General features: G+C 37.7%; 1 protein-coding gene across 1 annotated transcript in view; it reads left to right on the top strand.

Annotated features, from left to right (window-relative positions):
• Positions 1 to 16,059, top strand: part of LOC126236986 (uncharacterized) — an 86,763-nt gene that overhangs the window by 30,467 nt on the left and 40,237 nt on the right. Inside the window, exons 11-14 of the mRNA XM_049946710.1 lie at positions 1,504 to 7,947; positions 8,829 to 9,056; positions 9,150 to 9,269; positions 15,748 to 15,858. Of these exons, the coding sequence (XP_049802667.1) occupies positions 1,504 to 7,947; positions 8,829 to 9,056; positions 9,150 to 9,269; positions 15,748 to 15,858 (6,903 nt within the window). The remainder of the gene's footprint in view (positions 1 to 1,503; positions 7,948 to 8,828; positions 9,057 to 9,149; positions 9,270 to 15,747; positions 15,859 to 16,059) is intronic.

The raw sequence follows: 16,059 nt of genomic DNA, 5'->3' as shown, positions 1-16,059 counted from the left end.
GCTACACTCCATACAAATACTTTCAGAAACGACTTCCTGACGCTTAAATCTATACTTGATGTTAACAAATTTCTCTTCTTCAGAAACGTTTTCCTTCCCGTTGCCAGTCTACATTTTATATCCTCTCTACTTCACCATCATCAGCTAATTTGTTCCCCAAATAGCAAAACTCCTTTACTACTTTAAGTGTGTCATTTCCTAATCTAATTCCTTCAGCATCACCCAACTTAGTTTGACTACATTCCATTATCCTCATTTTGCTTTTGTTGATGTTCATCTTATATCCTCCTTTCAAGACACCCTTGTTACGATATGTAAATCTATCAAAATATAACCTAACCTACCATTTACATCATTTTCGGTTTGAGAAAACTGTGTATCACAAAATTTTATTTTAATCTTCAAAGCACTGATGGGTGTTCCTGTAGATACTGATGAGTTTGCCTGTATTTCATAGTATGTAACTTCACATGCCACATGTTGAACACAATGCTTCCCTTTATTCAAAAATCTGTTATGAAACCCACACCCACGTTTCTTAAAAACATTTTGTTTTGGCATCATACTTTACCTTTTGAGAGATTTACCGATCTGTTCATCACTTTTCCTTGGGAAAATGTCAGCACTTCAACATACAATGTATGTTTATACTATGAAATGATATGACACTGTTTTTATCAGTGCTATCAGTACAAGCACGTATTTTAACCTCTATAATACAGCAAATATAAAAAATTACCGATTTTATTAGATCTTGAAGTAATGCATGTAAAAATTTCAACATTTTCAATCAGTTTAGATTATATTTTAAAAAATAAAATAAAGTACTTCCCATGTGAGTTTACCAGTTTGTTCAGGAAATTGCAAATTTTAGAATTAGGTAAAAATCCGAAAATGTGAAAAAAAAATTTCCATTCTAACTCCCCTTAAATAGACTGAAGAACATATTTATTATAATTTTTTTACTCCATTTTTTCCACTGTGGGATTCCAGTTAAATAATATCACTTCAAAAATGTATAGTATATCATGTGTATTGTAGAGTATCACTCAGTATTACATACATGTAGGCCATTTATAATAGTGAAAAAAAATGGCTTCTTCTTTTTACAGTATGGCACAGTCAAGCATTCACAAAAGTTTTAGAGAAAATGACATCAGCAGGAAAACCCTACAAATAAACAATATTACTTTTGTTCTTGTAATGGCACTCAGGTTATAATGAAATCAGTTCTTAGAAAATTGTACACATGAAGTTGCATAACTTACTTTTCATTGTTTTATTTTGTGAAATAGTGTGTCACTAAATGAACCCTTAAATACTTTGTGGTACATGAAATACACGGAAAACGTCATAATTCTTTATTTCCTGAAAAATGTCAGGCACTTCAGAAACATCTGTAATTATGTTATTACAGAGACAACACCCCAATATTTTTTAACTTTTTTAACATTTCTCTAATTTCAATGAATAATATTGTAAATAATACCATTTCTGTTCCAGGCACATGGGAAAAGGAACCCTCACATCACGTTGGAAATACTGGAAACACTGAAGAGGAACATGATGTGCCTGTCTCTCATTCACCAGATCCATTTCTCTCATATGAACCATTACCTACAACTGAACCATCTCCTTCAGCTGAACCATCACCTTCACCTGAACCTTTTCCTTCATCAGGGTCACCCTATTTCCTTGATCCTTCAGTTTCACCTGAACCATCTCCTTCAACTGAGCCATCTCCTTCACCCGAGCCATCTCCTTCGCCCGAGCCGTCTCCTTCGACCGAACCGTCTCCTTCGCTCGAACCGTCTCCTTCGCCCGAACCGTCTCCTTCGCCCGAACCGTCTCCTTCGACCGAACCGTCTCCTTTGACCGAACCGTCTCCTTCACCCGAGCCGTCTCCTTCACCCGAGCCGTCTCCTTCACCCGAACCGTCTCCTTCACCCGAACCATCTCCTTCACCCGAACCATCTCCTTCATCTGAGCCATCTCCTTCACCCGAGCCATCTCCTTCACCCGAGCCATCTTCTTCGCCCGAGCCATCTCCTTCGCCTGAGCCATCTCCTTCGCCCGAGCCATCTCCTTCACCTGAACCACTTCCTTCACTGGTACCAAATCCTGCAGCTGAACTATTGCCTTCACATGAACCAACTCCTCCACCTGAAACAACTCCTTCACCTGAACCATCTCCTCCATTCGAATCACTTCCTTCATCAGAACCGTATCCTGCAGCTGAACCAAGTCCTTCACCTGAACCAACCCCTTCATCAGAACCATCTCCTTCAGCTGAACCATCTCCCTCACTTGACACATACTCTGAACATTCTGCTTTGCTTGAACATACTTATCTTCCTGAAACAGTTTTCTCTACTGAGCTCTCCTCTTCTGGCCAACCTTATCCTCCAATTGAAATGAACTCCACACCTTCATCATCATCTCTGTTTCATCCCTTTTCTACATCTGAGCCTTCTCCTTCATCAGACCCACTTCCTTCATCTGGAACATTGCCTTCAGAATCTTCAACTCCATCTGGACCTGTGATGGAGGTGGAACATGATGCAACTCATCATCACAGAGAGACTGAACGTGACTATTATCCTCATGCACAAGGTGGTAGTTGGGCTGTTAATGAGAATCAGGCAACAGCAAATACATCAGTTTTAGAACCTGAGACAAGAGATGAGCTGGGAACATACACAGAAGTACCTGTGTTCCAAGATGCGCAACCAACAGTCTACCCTGAGATGAAATCTATAGCACAAGAACATGACTCAGATGTTGCAACAGAAATAACACCATTCTTGCATGAGCTATCATATGATATGGCAACAGGAAATGCAAATCAAACATCAAATGAACTACAGAAGCATCAAGAGGCAGAACTTTCTGAGAAATTTCAGTCATCACTGGGAAAACAATTTCTGGAATCACAGCCATTACATGAATCAGAACTAATGACAAGCTCACAGTCATCACTGTCAGCAGATAGCTTGCCGATCACCGAATCATCAGCAATTATGGATCATGCATCTGTAGGTATAATTCAGGGAGTTTCTTTTAATAATACAGCACATGAATCAGGGGAAACGCCTGAATATCAGATAGGATCACAGTTTGAATCTTCTGGAGTTACTCTAAAGGAACATCTGTTACAAAAAAATAAAGGGACTGAGGCAGAATTTCATGGTTCACAAGAAATGACAACAAAAATTCCTGACATGCTTGTGGCTACAGAGCACATTTCGGTACCAGGGATAACTGCCATAAATGAAGTGCACCAAGAAGCTGAATACGTAACTCAACCTGCACCTGACCAGTCACTGAGAAATAATGAAAGTTATGCTGATGCTGTAAAACCTGAAGCTGAATATGAAATGGAAAGAATGAACGAATCTTTTGGAAAATCTCTTTCAGATACATACATGCATTCAGATGTTAGAGCATTCTTGCATCATTCTTCAACACCGTCTTCTACAGTGTCAGAGATGACAGAAAATACAAACCTGGAAGATGGTCTCCACAGTGTAGAAAATGATGTAAGTGATCCTAAAAGAGTTTCCCCAACTGCAGATATTTCTAACGAAACTACTATGTTGACACCAAATATTCACGACAACAATGTTTTAAATATTTCAAAACCAGACGTACTCCAGTATGATACTGCAGATTTTAACACACCTGGGACAGAAACTGCTAATGTATCACAAAATTCAGCATCATATGATACATCTGATGCATTAATAGGCAATACGCCACTAGAAGATGTCACCAAAGAGAAAGAACATGTAGAGGATGTTACTGTGGATGTGGAGCATGCTGAGCACATCTCCTTACATTCTGATATTTATAATAACATAGAATATCAACCAGAAGCCAAAACACACTCTAGACACTCACATGAACATACTGAGAATCAAGAAATCTCTGATGTGATTTATACCACAGCTGTGCCCTTTATGTTGAAGGAAGACCATATGATTATGGTAAATGAATCTCAGTTGGTAAGTCCTACTGTAAATGAGAACAGCACAGCACAAAATATAAATTACAGTATTCATATAAATAATAATAATTCTATGTCAGTCCCCAACAGTGGATTTAATAATCAGCTCCTTATTTTACAAAATAGTAGTGCGAATCTAAGTACAGAGTCTCCAATACTTGTTCCTCATTATCATTACATGGAAACTATCAATAATTCTACTGATAATGAAGAAAATATGTTCCCTGAAATCGCTATAAAGAAAGCAGAGCTGGATGATATGGGAGAAGTCAGTATGTCTGACACAGCAACACAAATGAATGAAGGTATGTTTGCAGAAAAAGGCACTGAAGATGAAATGACAACTTCCCAACCATTACTCTCATTTAATGATGATATAAATGCCTTACAACCTGATTCAGTGGTGGACACACTCCATAAAAATGTCAGCCAGGTGGATGATGCAATAAGTTTTGTTTCTAACACAGGGGAACAAAAACTTAATGATAGCTTTCCAGAGAGTATCTCACATACAGAACCAACGAGATTACATGACAATGAGATATATGATACAAATGTTCATAATAATGGGAAAAACATAGTATACAGTGAGCAGAATGGTACTGAATCACCATTTTTTGATGGAAAGGCAAACTTAGGTATCCCTGCTGATGACACAATAAAAGGTAATTCATCAGTCTCTGAAAAGAAAACAGGACATGCAGGAACTGAAAAGGATCACTTCAATGACATCACAAATCAAGAAAAAGTTATGAAAGATCAGATTAAGGATAAACAAAATATAAATGAGAGTACTATGCAACCGCCAATATCTTCAAATGTGGAAGGTGTTACTACTGTTACTGGTCTTGATAATATAGCTGTAACTGAAACAAGAAATTCAAGTAATGTAGAAGAAACAGGAGTATTACATTCTGTGAATAATGTTGTTGGGATCTCGTATGCTACTGAGATTCCTGATAAAACAGATCCAGCTTTACAAGTAATGGAAGTTACACCTACTAATGAAACAAACTCTCATATTTTTAAAACCACTGATGTTCAAGAAGTTTCAGCTATAAATTCAGTACAGGGTGATACTCATAATGTTGCTTCTCACTTGGAAGATAGTTTACCCCCAGAAATAGCAACAACAATATATGGGTTTGAACCTGTTACATCACCTTCATTTAATATTGTTACAACAGAGGGTGAATCACATCATGTAAACTCAACAGATTCACCAGCTGATTTTGGTACATCACATGAAAATTCTGTTCTTGATATTGTACCTTCTTCACAAGACTGGACAGAGAAGGAGAACGCTACATCAGCCAAATATAATGAAACTGCTCCAGTAGCACTTGATACAGAGCACAGGTCCGATAATGATAATGTCTCTAGTATTACTAAGAATGGTCTGAATATATCAAACATCAGTACTGTGTTCACTGGCAACAATGAGGGTCATTTAGCTAATGTGGTCACAGATGTTGTCATGAATGATCCATTGATTTTGAATGAAAGCTCCATTGCCAGTGTCACTGAAATGAAAAATTCATCAGATGCCATAACACACCCAATTTATGAAGTTCAAGAAATGGAGAAGGGAACATTTGGTCACTACAATGCTCAAATCTCTGGAGACAGAACTGTTGAGAACAGTACTTACAGAGCAGATAATCCAAATGAAAATCATATTTATAGTGATACTGAACCATTAAATCAGACTACAGTCTCTGTAGAAAGCATACCTGTTTTTCATGAAATAAATGAAAATGGAGACATGTTGGGAAAACATAATGGTACAGAAGCTAAACATATTGAAAATGATATCATCAATGATTCACTTGAGAAAACAACTGAAACTGTAAAATTACCACCTTTATCTGTAGTAGCCAATTTTGATCCCAGCTCATCACCAGTTCCTTCTGTAATACCACTTAGTACAGAAGAAAGTGTATTAAGCAACAATGCAAATACAACTACGGAGTCTACTGAGAACATAGGTGATTCAAAGTTACAAAATGTCACTATAAAATTTGAAACCCTTGATAATATACCTACAGAATACCCTCATGTAGTTAGTTATGATGGTCCTATTCCATTTGCTAATGGCTCTGATGTTGCTAGCATTTTAGTAAATCCTATAGTTCACAATGAGTATGTCGAAGAAAGCCATGAAAACAAATTATTGATTGGAATGGCTGGATCCCCACAAGCACCCTCAGTAACTACTCAGAATCCTGAAAATGTTCACAGCTTGGAACCAAGTGCAGAAGGGAATATTATTCCACCAACATCGCAAAGTATTATTGAATTAAGTCCAAGGATACCTGGAAATATGCAACAGGAGAATATGAATGGATCTACTTTAACTCAAACAAATGTTGACATGCCAAAAATGACAATGTCTGAAACTGCACCAACTGATCTTGATGTGGAGGGAGAAAATAATCCACCACTCATTAAAGATGAAGTTAAGAAAAAAGATTTAAATAATAATGGTAAGAAATCAGTCCTTCAGTATCTAGATACAGATTCAACAGGTGAAAATATCCAAGAAAAACAGGTAGCAGGTCAGTTTGACAAGAAAAATAATGAGAAATTGCTGAAGTTTGACAAAGAAGGTAGCAAGAAAGTTGAAAAGAATTTGCTGATGTCAGTGTTAAATGATACTAAAGAAGCAGGAGGAATAGCGGCACAAGTGGACCACATACCTGACACTACAATTCTTCCACATGTTATAGAGCCGAAGCATTCAACTGAAAATGAGTCTTCTCCAATGGCAGAAGGGACAATTCTGGGAGATAACCCATCAGAGACAATGACACTGCCATCAGCAGACCATGTTTCACCAATAAGTGAAATGACTCCCATTGTGGTTTCTCATACACCAGAACCACAGATCCCTCAGAACGAGAGCAATTTTGGCATTTCAAAATCTGAAGATGAAATAAATGTTGTTGACAATGAAGAAAATAAACCAAAAATTGCAGGAAATGTTTATGTAGAGGAGAAATCTTACAAAATATTGAAAGATGATTTGAAAGGTGCAGAGTTGATTGGTAGTAAAAGTGAGGAAACAATTAATGGCAGTAATGAAAGTGCAACCCTTGTGAGTAATACATCTCAGTATCATTCAGTTTCTTCTGTGCAAAACTACAGTGTAATTGAAGGCATGGAAGATATGAAAACTGAAATTCCACAGAATTTTGATGAAAATGTTGTTCCAAAGGAAGGTTCATTGGTTTCAGAAGGTACACAGGTAACAGAAATGCCTCCTACTCTAAACAACAGTGGCATCTCTCAAGATAATGTTACAGAATATGCAATCAGTTATAAAATATCTAAGTCACCATTAGCAACAGAAAACAAAGTTCCATTAGATATGCCATTTAGCAAGACTGAAAATCCCATTACAGAGACTGAAGAAAAGTCTGGAAACATAAACATTGTGGCAGATGTAATAAACTCTGATAATTCCTCAATACAACAAAATTCCTCAGGAAGTTCACATATTTCTACAATGAAAATTGAAGAAATAACTGGGAATATGCACCTAAGTCGACAGCCTGTAATTGAAGCTACTAGTGAAATGGTATTCAAAAATCCTGTAAATATCTCTCAGGATAAAGAAGGCTTGTTCTTCTCAAGTAATGAAGCCAGAGAAGTGTTACCTCCAGAACTGAATGAAGCAAAACCCTATTCATCCACAATACTTCCTGAAATATTCATAACGCCTTATCCAGTTACAGTGCAGGACTCATCTAAACAATCAACCAGTAGTACCTTGAATGGTTTTGGAGGAATAACTGTTAACACAACAAACAATAACAAGGCTATTGATGACTCTAATGAAAATCCAAGGGAAAATGAAGCAGCAGAAGATGAAGCTGTCCAACTTCTCACTGTGTCTGCAGCTGAAAAACTGCCCATGTTTTTCTCAAAGTGTGCAGCAGGTAAATTATCTTAATTTTTTAGTAATTAACTATAGTTAGTGAGCTGAAAATGTATAAATAATGCAGATTTAATATTTGAGGTAACTACTAATTAGTATCACACCTAGTAAGTATTTATTGGTTTTTCAAAACCCATATTAATTCAAGTCATGTACTGAATGCAAGTATCAAATAAGAAGCACAGTGACAGTGGCTGTGAGATGGATATGATGAGATTAACAAACTGATAAGCTAGCAAGCACTGTACTACCTTGTTACCATCTCCACTTTTGCATCTCTTACTTACTCACTTTTATTAGAGGGTATGTATATGTTATTTAAATCATGTTGTGCAGTATTTTTTACTGTTTCTTATTTTATTGTTAACTTAGCAATTGCATTTTGCTATACAAATGTTTTTGCAAAATCAAGTTTATTTGAAATTTAAATTTAGTAACTTTATCTCAAAGCACATCAGTTGTTACTGTAACAACTGAAAACTGAAATTGTTACTAGGCTGAAAGAAACTGGCAATTTCCATTGCTCTTTGTCATAATGCTTGTAAAACATGCTTATTTGCATTTATCTTTGTAAGAAATTTTGCTTTAATTCTTAAACTGTTAAATAAACAAGCATCAGCAGCACAGTATATTACACTCTAGTAATCACATTTAGGAAATAGAATTGTATTAGCAAATTTTTAGCTGTAAACTGCTTTGAAATGAGCCTTAAATGTATAGATCCTTATTGGCGGTAAAGGGAGGTTGGTCATAACAAGCTGATGAAACACTGTCTGCATTTAAACTAGCTCTACTCTATTATTCATATGTTCTTAGGCATTGATTTTTGAATCTGAACTTTAAAAAGTGTATTCACATTGCCCTCTTCCTTGTGGTTTTCAGGTCAGTTCCAGTGCACTAATGGTACAACAAGGGAAGGTGCCTATTGCATTAGTTTGTCAGCAAAATGTGACTCTATAAATGACTGCTCTGATGCATCAGATGAAGATGGATGTATTGAAGAAGGTTGCCCAGGAAATTTCCAGTGCACAAGTGGTCAGTGTCTCAAGCGGCATTTGGTGTGTAATGGTATCATTGACTGCAATGATGGCAGTGATGAAAAAGAGTGTGGTAAGTCTTTGTACTGGTTTGTGCAAAATCTGATTTCTGTGTTTTATGATTTATGCAATAAGTCACTCTACTGAGAGAAATACAATATTTCAGATAAATGGCAGTGTAAATCTGATGAATTTCAATGCCCATCTGGAAGGTGCATCCCTGTTCTGTGGCAGTGTGATGGAAAACCAGATTGTCACAACCATACTGATGAATTTAGCTGCCCAAGTAAGTTTATTTGTAAATATGCATTCATTAGTCTGAAAATGAATTTTATGGTATCTATACTGCAAACTGTTGTGCTGTTAGTTTCACTATTATTAAATTGCTATTTCCATTACAAAAGCACATAGTGTAGTAGCTGCAGTTTTCATAACAGATGCTACTAAGCTTTAGCTTCACTCTGGCTTTCCTGAAACAAAAATAAAACACTCCTTTATTATTGTCTATCTTTCACTAGATAAATGAAGTGCTGCTTTATTTCTTTTTAATTCCAGTACTCTTATTAATTGTCTGCCTCCGTAGCTAAACAATCAGTGTGACAAACCCTCATGCAGGGGGACCCATTTTCCATTCCCGGTACTGCCAAGGATTTTTCTTTTGTTGGAGGACTGGACTGATGTGCACTCAGCCTCGTGATGCTAATTGAGCAGCCATTCAATGAGAGGTAGTGGCCCCAAGGTCGAAACATTGGCAACTGCCAGGAGTGTGGTTTGCTGACATCATGCCCCTTGATACTACGTCTGATGATGAATGGCTGAGGATGATACGGTGGCCAGTCAACTATCGCATAGTCTTCAGGGCCTGATCATGGTTTTTCTTTTTCTTTTCTCTTATTAATTACTTTTTCTTCAATTAATTAACCCTTTCACTGCTGTGGGCATGTATGCACATACCCAGGCACTGTGGGCATATATACGCACACATGGGTTTTCTTACAGTGCTATGACATCCACACGTGTTGATCTCTCTCTGTTGTGGATCAGTTACTAGGCCAAGTCAAAAATTATCCAGATTTTCTTAAAAACAGCCTTTTGTAGTAGTTGTACTGTGTTCCGTGAATGTGTGCTGGCAGTTGGTATCATTGTGGCGGCGTGTGCCTCACTTGACCTTCATTGCAACAGAAGTGAGCCAGCAGTGGCAGCATAAAAATGTCCATTAGACTAGCTGTTTGTGCAAAGGAAGAACAAAGGACAGTGATATGATTTGTTTGGTCAGAAGGAGTGAAATGGGCTGAAATTCATCACAGACTGTTAGCACAGTATTTGGACAGTACATGGCCACTGTCAAGTGTTTTTGAGTGGATCAAGAAGTTCAGAAGTGGCTGGAGAAATGTGATGCGCAAGCAGGGAGTGTAGCACCTGTCAACATCCTCAATGGCCGACAAAATGGAGCAAACTCAATTCATGATTTTAATGAATAGGCGAGTTACTACCAGTGGTGTAGTCATGGTTCTGCCTGTACCATCATCTGTGATTAGCTTGGCTTCCATAAAGATTTTTTGCAGTGGGTCCATGACAACCACTGAAGAACACAAATTCTAACATCTTGAGATCTCCCAATGCTTACTCAATCATTACAATAGATAAGGCGAGTCAATTTTGTAAAAATAGTGTTCTGTAATGAAATGTGGGCTCATCACTGTGAGCCAGAATCAAAATGCTAGAGTATGGAGTGGAAGCACCCTGAATCACAAGTGAAGAAAAAATTCAAGTTGGCAGCATCGACAGGAAAGATTATGCTAACTGTGTTTTGGGATGCAGAAGGACTATACTGGAAGATTACATGGAGAAGGGGAAACCATCAACAAAGACTAGCACTGTGGATTGCTGACCAACAATGACTTAAACCAGCAATTCACAGCAAATGATGAGGTCTTTTGTCACAGAAGGTGTTGTTGTTGTATGATAATGCTTGTCCTTACAAGGTCACCTCACCCTTGAAGCCATCCAGAAACTGGGTTTCTACCTGATGGAACATCATCCTTATAGGGAAATGTGCCCTCACCCCAACACACAAAATACTTCTCTCCTGGCCTCCTCAGTAGCACCCAGAGATAGTTTGACAACCAGTATGACATAATTTATAAAATCAAGAACTGGCAAAAGTGTGAGCATCGGTGTATAGTTCAAACATTACTCTAGCAAAGATAAATCTGCACCATTCAAATACTTCCCAGTGATCTCAGTTGCATTTGTGCCTAAAAATGACAAGGTGTTCATCTGTCACAATATTGGTGACTGCCAATGACATTACCTGGCATTAAAACTTACAAAATAAATAGTACTAGTCACATCAATAATTAGAAGGAAGAAAGGAAACAAAACAATGGAGATTTCAAAGTTGTTAAATTGTACTTGCACAAACTAGAAACAGCGAGGTAAATAATATACTGCAGGGATCGATAAATTTGTCAGTAAATAACATTTTTATGCAAAGATAAAAATTTATTCCTCCACTGTATACAACACATATTGTCCAAAAAATTCAGATCTTCATCTTTTTTTTATTTTCTTGCATAAGAAATTTGTTTCTTATACTGTATAATATTTATTCATGGTAAAGCCAATCCTTGCCTTGACCAGATTTCTTTCCTGAAAGCAGTTTTTTAAGATCAGGAAACCAAAAAGACACATGACCAAAATCAGGATAATTTGGTGTGTGGAAAACTATTGAAGTGGTCCGTTCATGCACTTTTACCATCAAAATGGCTGTCTTTTATGAGCATGTCCATTCTCCTGGTACAAGATCATCTTTTTACACAATAGCCTTGGTTGTATATATTTCAATTGTACTACTGGCCAGATACTTCCTGGCCATCAAAACTGCAACACCAGGAAGGTGGCATGCAACAAACTTCAAATAGGCCTGAAGTCTACTGCGTGCTTGGTTATACAAATGTTAGTATTTCAATGCAACTTCACAGAATAGGAAGGAGTAACACCATATTTAGAAGTAAGTGTCATAATTTGATAACTGCAATATGCACCCTATCAAGACTGTAGTTTTTTGTTCGGTGGTACTGCAACTCTTGTTTGATGGGATTCCATAATTGTCATGTGAATATGAAATCAGTGGATTCAGGAGGGCTATACTCAGTGCCATGCAGAATCTCAATCGTAGCACATTACTAACTTCTGAAGAAGATAAACCTATTTTTGCTCTACATGAAATTTCATGCAGGACTAGGACTCAGACCCAGATTTCCTGCATTATGCAAGTGGTTGCCATGGCCACTTCGGCTATCCATGCATAACCAACTGCCAGATCCAAGCTTCTATATGCTGTCATTTCTGTGTCACAACCTGCACTCATACACAAATTATGTAATTCCCATTTTAAATTAAAGTTACTGTCTGGTACTGGCAGATAGATATAATACTGCAGTGTCAGAGTTGTTAAGAGGAATGATGCAAGATTCCTTCAGACATACATGCATGTCTGAACGAGCAGTAATTGTGGCAACTACAGCCATTCTGAAATACATGAAATGTATCAGCTGTATAAGGGAATGCTATATAAGGGAATGACAGCAATGAAAATGTGTGCTGGACCATGACTCAAACACAGATTTCCCACGTTATGCGAGTGGCTTCCTTAACTGTTTTGGCTTTCTGTGCTGACTCATGGCCAGACCCAAATTTCCTGTGTCACAGCGTGAGTCGTACACACATTATGTAATTCCCACACAGAGGAGGGACATTTTAATTGAAAGTCGTTGCCTGGTATCAGCAGATAAATTCAATGTTGTATTACCTGTGTTGTTAAGAAAACCCATGCAATGTTCCTTTGGATATACATGCGTGTCCAGAGGAACATTGCATTATTCTCCTTAACAATGCAGGCACTGCAATATCGTATTGTTTGCTAAGCCATGCAGGATCCATACAGTGTTGTCACATATTTTGAGTCAGGAAATGGGACTGTTTGCAACAAGACAAGTAATGTGGATAAGGGAACATCATTTGGCAGCACATGGACTTGGCACAACAAACATTGTTGTGGCTTCATTTTTCACAGCAACAGAAAGTGTGGAGAGGAGAGAGAGAGAGAGAGAGAGAGAGAGAGACTTGGCAACGCTGAACATAACAAATACGTGGTTACACAAATAATAAATAGACAGTTGAAACAAATGACCTGTCATAGGACAGAAGAACTACAAAAATTATATCAGTTTCAAGATGCTAAAGATGATAGCACAGTACAATAACACAGCATCTACTTGTCATTTATACTACATGTAATATGAGCACTCAGATGTTGCACATTAGCAAACAATTACAATAATAATGACCATATTAATAACCACATGACCTTCACAACAGAATACATTATCCTCAGAACAACAGATGCTCACAGCGACCTCCCTGCATGTCCAAACATTGTGCTGGATCGTACAACTGCAGCCACAGTAACAAGAGCAGCCTGGACATGCACTACGAATTGTTCTACATTCGTCGGCAGAGTAGAGTACACATGCTCCTTCAGGTGTCCCCACAGGAAGAAATCCAGTGGATTTATGCCAGGCCATAGAACTGGACCTCCACATCCAAGCCATTTCCCTGGAAATGTTCTGTACAAATACTGTTGCACATTAATTCCAGATTGTGGAGGTGCACCATCATCAGGGTGTATATGACCCAGGACAACCGGGAGATCCAGGAAAAACCAGGGAATTTTTTCATTGGGGAGAAAACCAGGAAAAAGCCAGGATTTTTTTAGAATTCCATGAATTATTCATTGTTTTAGTTTTCAGTTAAAATTTTTGTAATTTTGACTGGTAAGAACTGATACTCTAACAAATAATTTTACTTTAGCCCGCTACTGAAGAATAATATTGCAGCAATAAAACATAAACAAGGGAAAGAAAAGCAAAATAAACTTAAGTTGCAAAGGAAATGCACCGTTTCCAACAACAAATGACAGTGCACACACAAGTGCCTGCCAACACCAAAATGTGTCGAAGGCCTTAGGATGAAGACTATGCAATACTTCATAACAACAAACTGCTTCCGATGACCATGAGGCCACAATGATTTGCATTAGGTTCGTTTGAGCAGTTGCCAGCGGGCTCGTGCACATGCGCAGTTGATTCGCGGCGTATGAGCAGAACCTACTCCCGCACATGGCTATTTGAAGTATGGCTGTTAGCTGTATCAGCAGTCACACACAGCAGGAAAAATTCTTCTGGCAGTCCAAGCTGCCAAATTCACACATGCGCAGAGCAGTTTAAGTAGCAGTGGAGAGGATGGTAGTCTCCATGTGACCTGTGTTTAGATTTAGTGATCTCACTGTTTCTTCTTTGTTTACAACTCTCACGTCAAATGCAAACAAAACAAATTTCTGTGGACGAGAGCTAGCAAGTGAATTAAAATAGTCATATAATTATGAAAGACTGAAATGTTATTAGTTTTAGTTTCCTGATTTTATTTTAATTCCAAGTTTTTGGCAGTCAAGCATTAATTGCCTTTCAGAATACTGAAGTTATTTTTGTCAATTTTCCAAAGAAATTTGACTTTTATGAATCTCTTCCACAGAATCTTTTATTTGAAACGAAGCATTTTATTCCACAGTACTGGCTAGTGTCTACTGTTTGCAGAATTACAAGTGTCCGTTTTTATCCCCTGGCATGTATGGCATTATGTCATAATAAAGAATAATATAATAAAGGTGTTTGACACCTGCAAAAAGTATTTTTGAAGAATGGCTTTTCACCCAGGCAAGCGAACAGAGTGATGAAGACCTACAAACGACGGAACAAGGAAGAGGAAGAGGCCTTCAGGTCGACTGTTTATCTACCATTTATTGGGAACATTTCTTCACAGATAGGCAGAATATTGAGAAAGTATCAAGTGAGAGTCATCTTTCGCCCTCCTTCCAAAATTTCATCGCTGGTGGGATCCGTTAAAGACGACCTGGGCCTGCATAAATCAGATGTTTACAAAATTCCGTGTGAATGCGACAAATCATATATAGGGCAAACAACACAAACTGTGCAGGAACGCATTGTGGAACACCAAAGGCATACTCGCCTTCTCCAACCCACCAAGTTGGCTATCGCCGAACATTGTATTTTCCACAGACCATTCCATGAATTATGATGACACAAAAATTTTGGCCCATACATCAAACTTTTGGATCATGATTATCAATGAATCTGTGAGTATAAGATTTTCTTACAATGAGACTCTCATCAATCGAGATAACGGTTATCAGCTAAACTCTGCTTGGAATCCTGTTATAGAGAAACTTCGTAGTCGACATAGTTATCTGCAGCTCTCCATGCTACTCTATCCTGTGCAAGCTTCTTCGTCTCCAGGTACCTAATGCAACCAAAATGCAGTCGCAAGAACTTCAAAACAACAGATGACAAATGGTGGGCAACAATGAGCAATCTAGTACTGGGAGCTAGGTTTTCGTGCACCTCTCTGTATAATATGTATGTATTTGTATACAATTGGCACTCCTGCGCGTACACACACACACACACACACACACACACACACATATACACACACACACCACAAGGCACTCCAATAGGTATGTAAAAAACATGCTCTTATTTGAATGCACAGTGTGTCAGAATTGCAAAGCAATCAATGAAGAACATTCACAGATATAAGATTTTGAACAAGTGAACATTTACATTTTTATTGAGATAGCTGTAGATTTTCAGCAAAGTTTTTGAGGATCTGACTTTTTACAGCATTGTGTGGAAATCATGAGTATCAGTGCCCTGAAGGATGGTGTATACCAATGACTTGGAGATGCAATGGTGTCCCGGAATGTACAAATGGAGAAGATGAAAAACTTTGTGGTATGTTCACTTAGTATTGTCCTATAGAAAAATTAGCAAAGTTTATTTTGTTCTATCTTTGCATTATAATTTATATCTTAGATGATTATTAAATCAAAATCAGTCTAACTGTTGTCATTTCTTAAACATAAGAATTTTTATGCAGAGAAGTTAATAATGCAGTTATAAGTATTATGCACACAGGGCAAAAAACAATATGAT

Source organism: Schistocerca nitens, chromosome 2, assembly GCF_023898315.1.
Source record: "Schistocerca nitens isolate TAMUIC-IGC-003100 chromosome 2, iqSchNite1.1, whole genome shotgun sequence".
In the NCBI taxonomy this organism is placed as follows: Eukaryota; Metazoa; Arthropoda; class Insecta; order Orthoptera; family Acrididae; genus Schistocerca; species Schistocerca nitens.
Note: the sequence above shows the minus strand (reverse complement) of the source record. Positions and strands in the feature narration are given on the sequence as shown.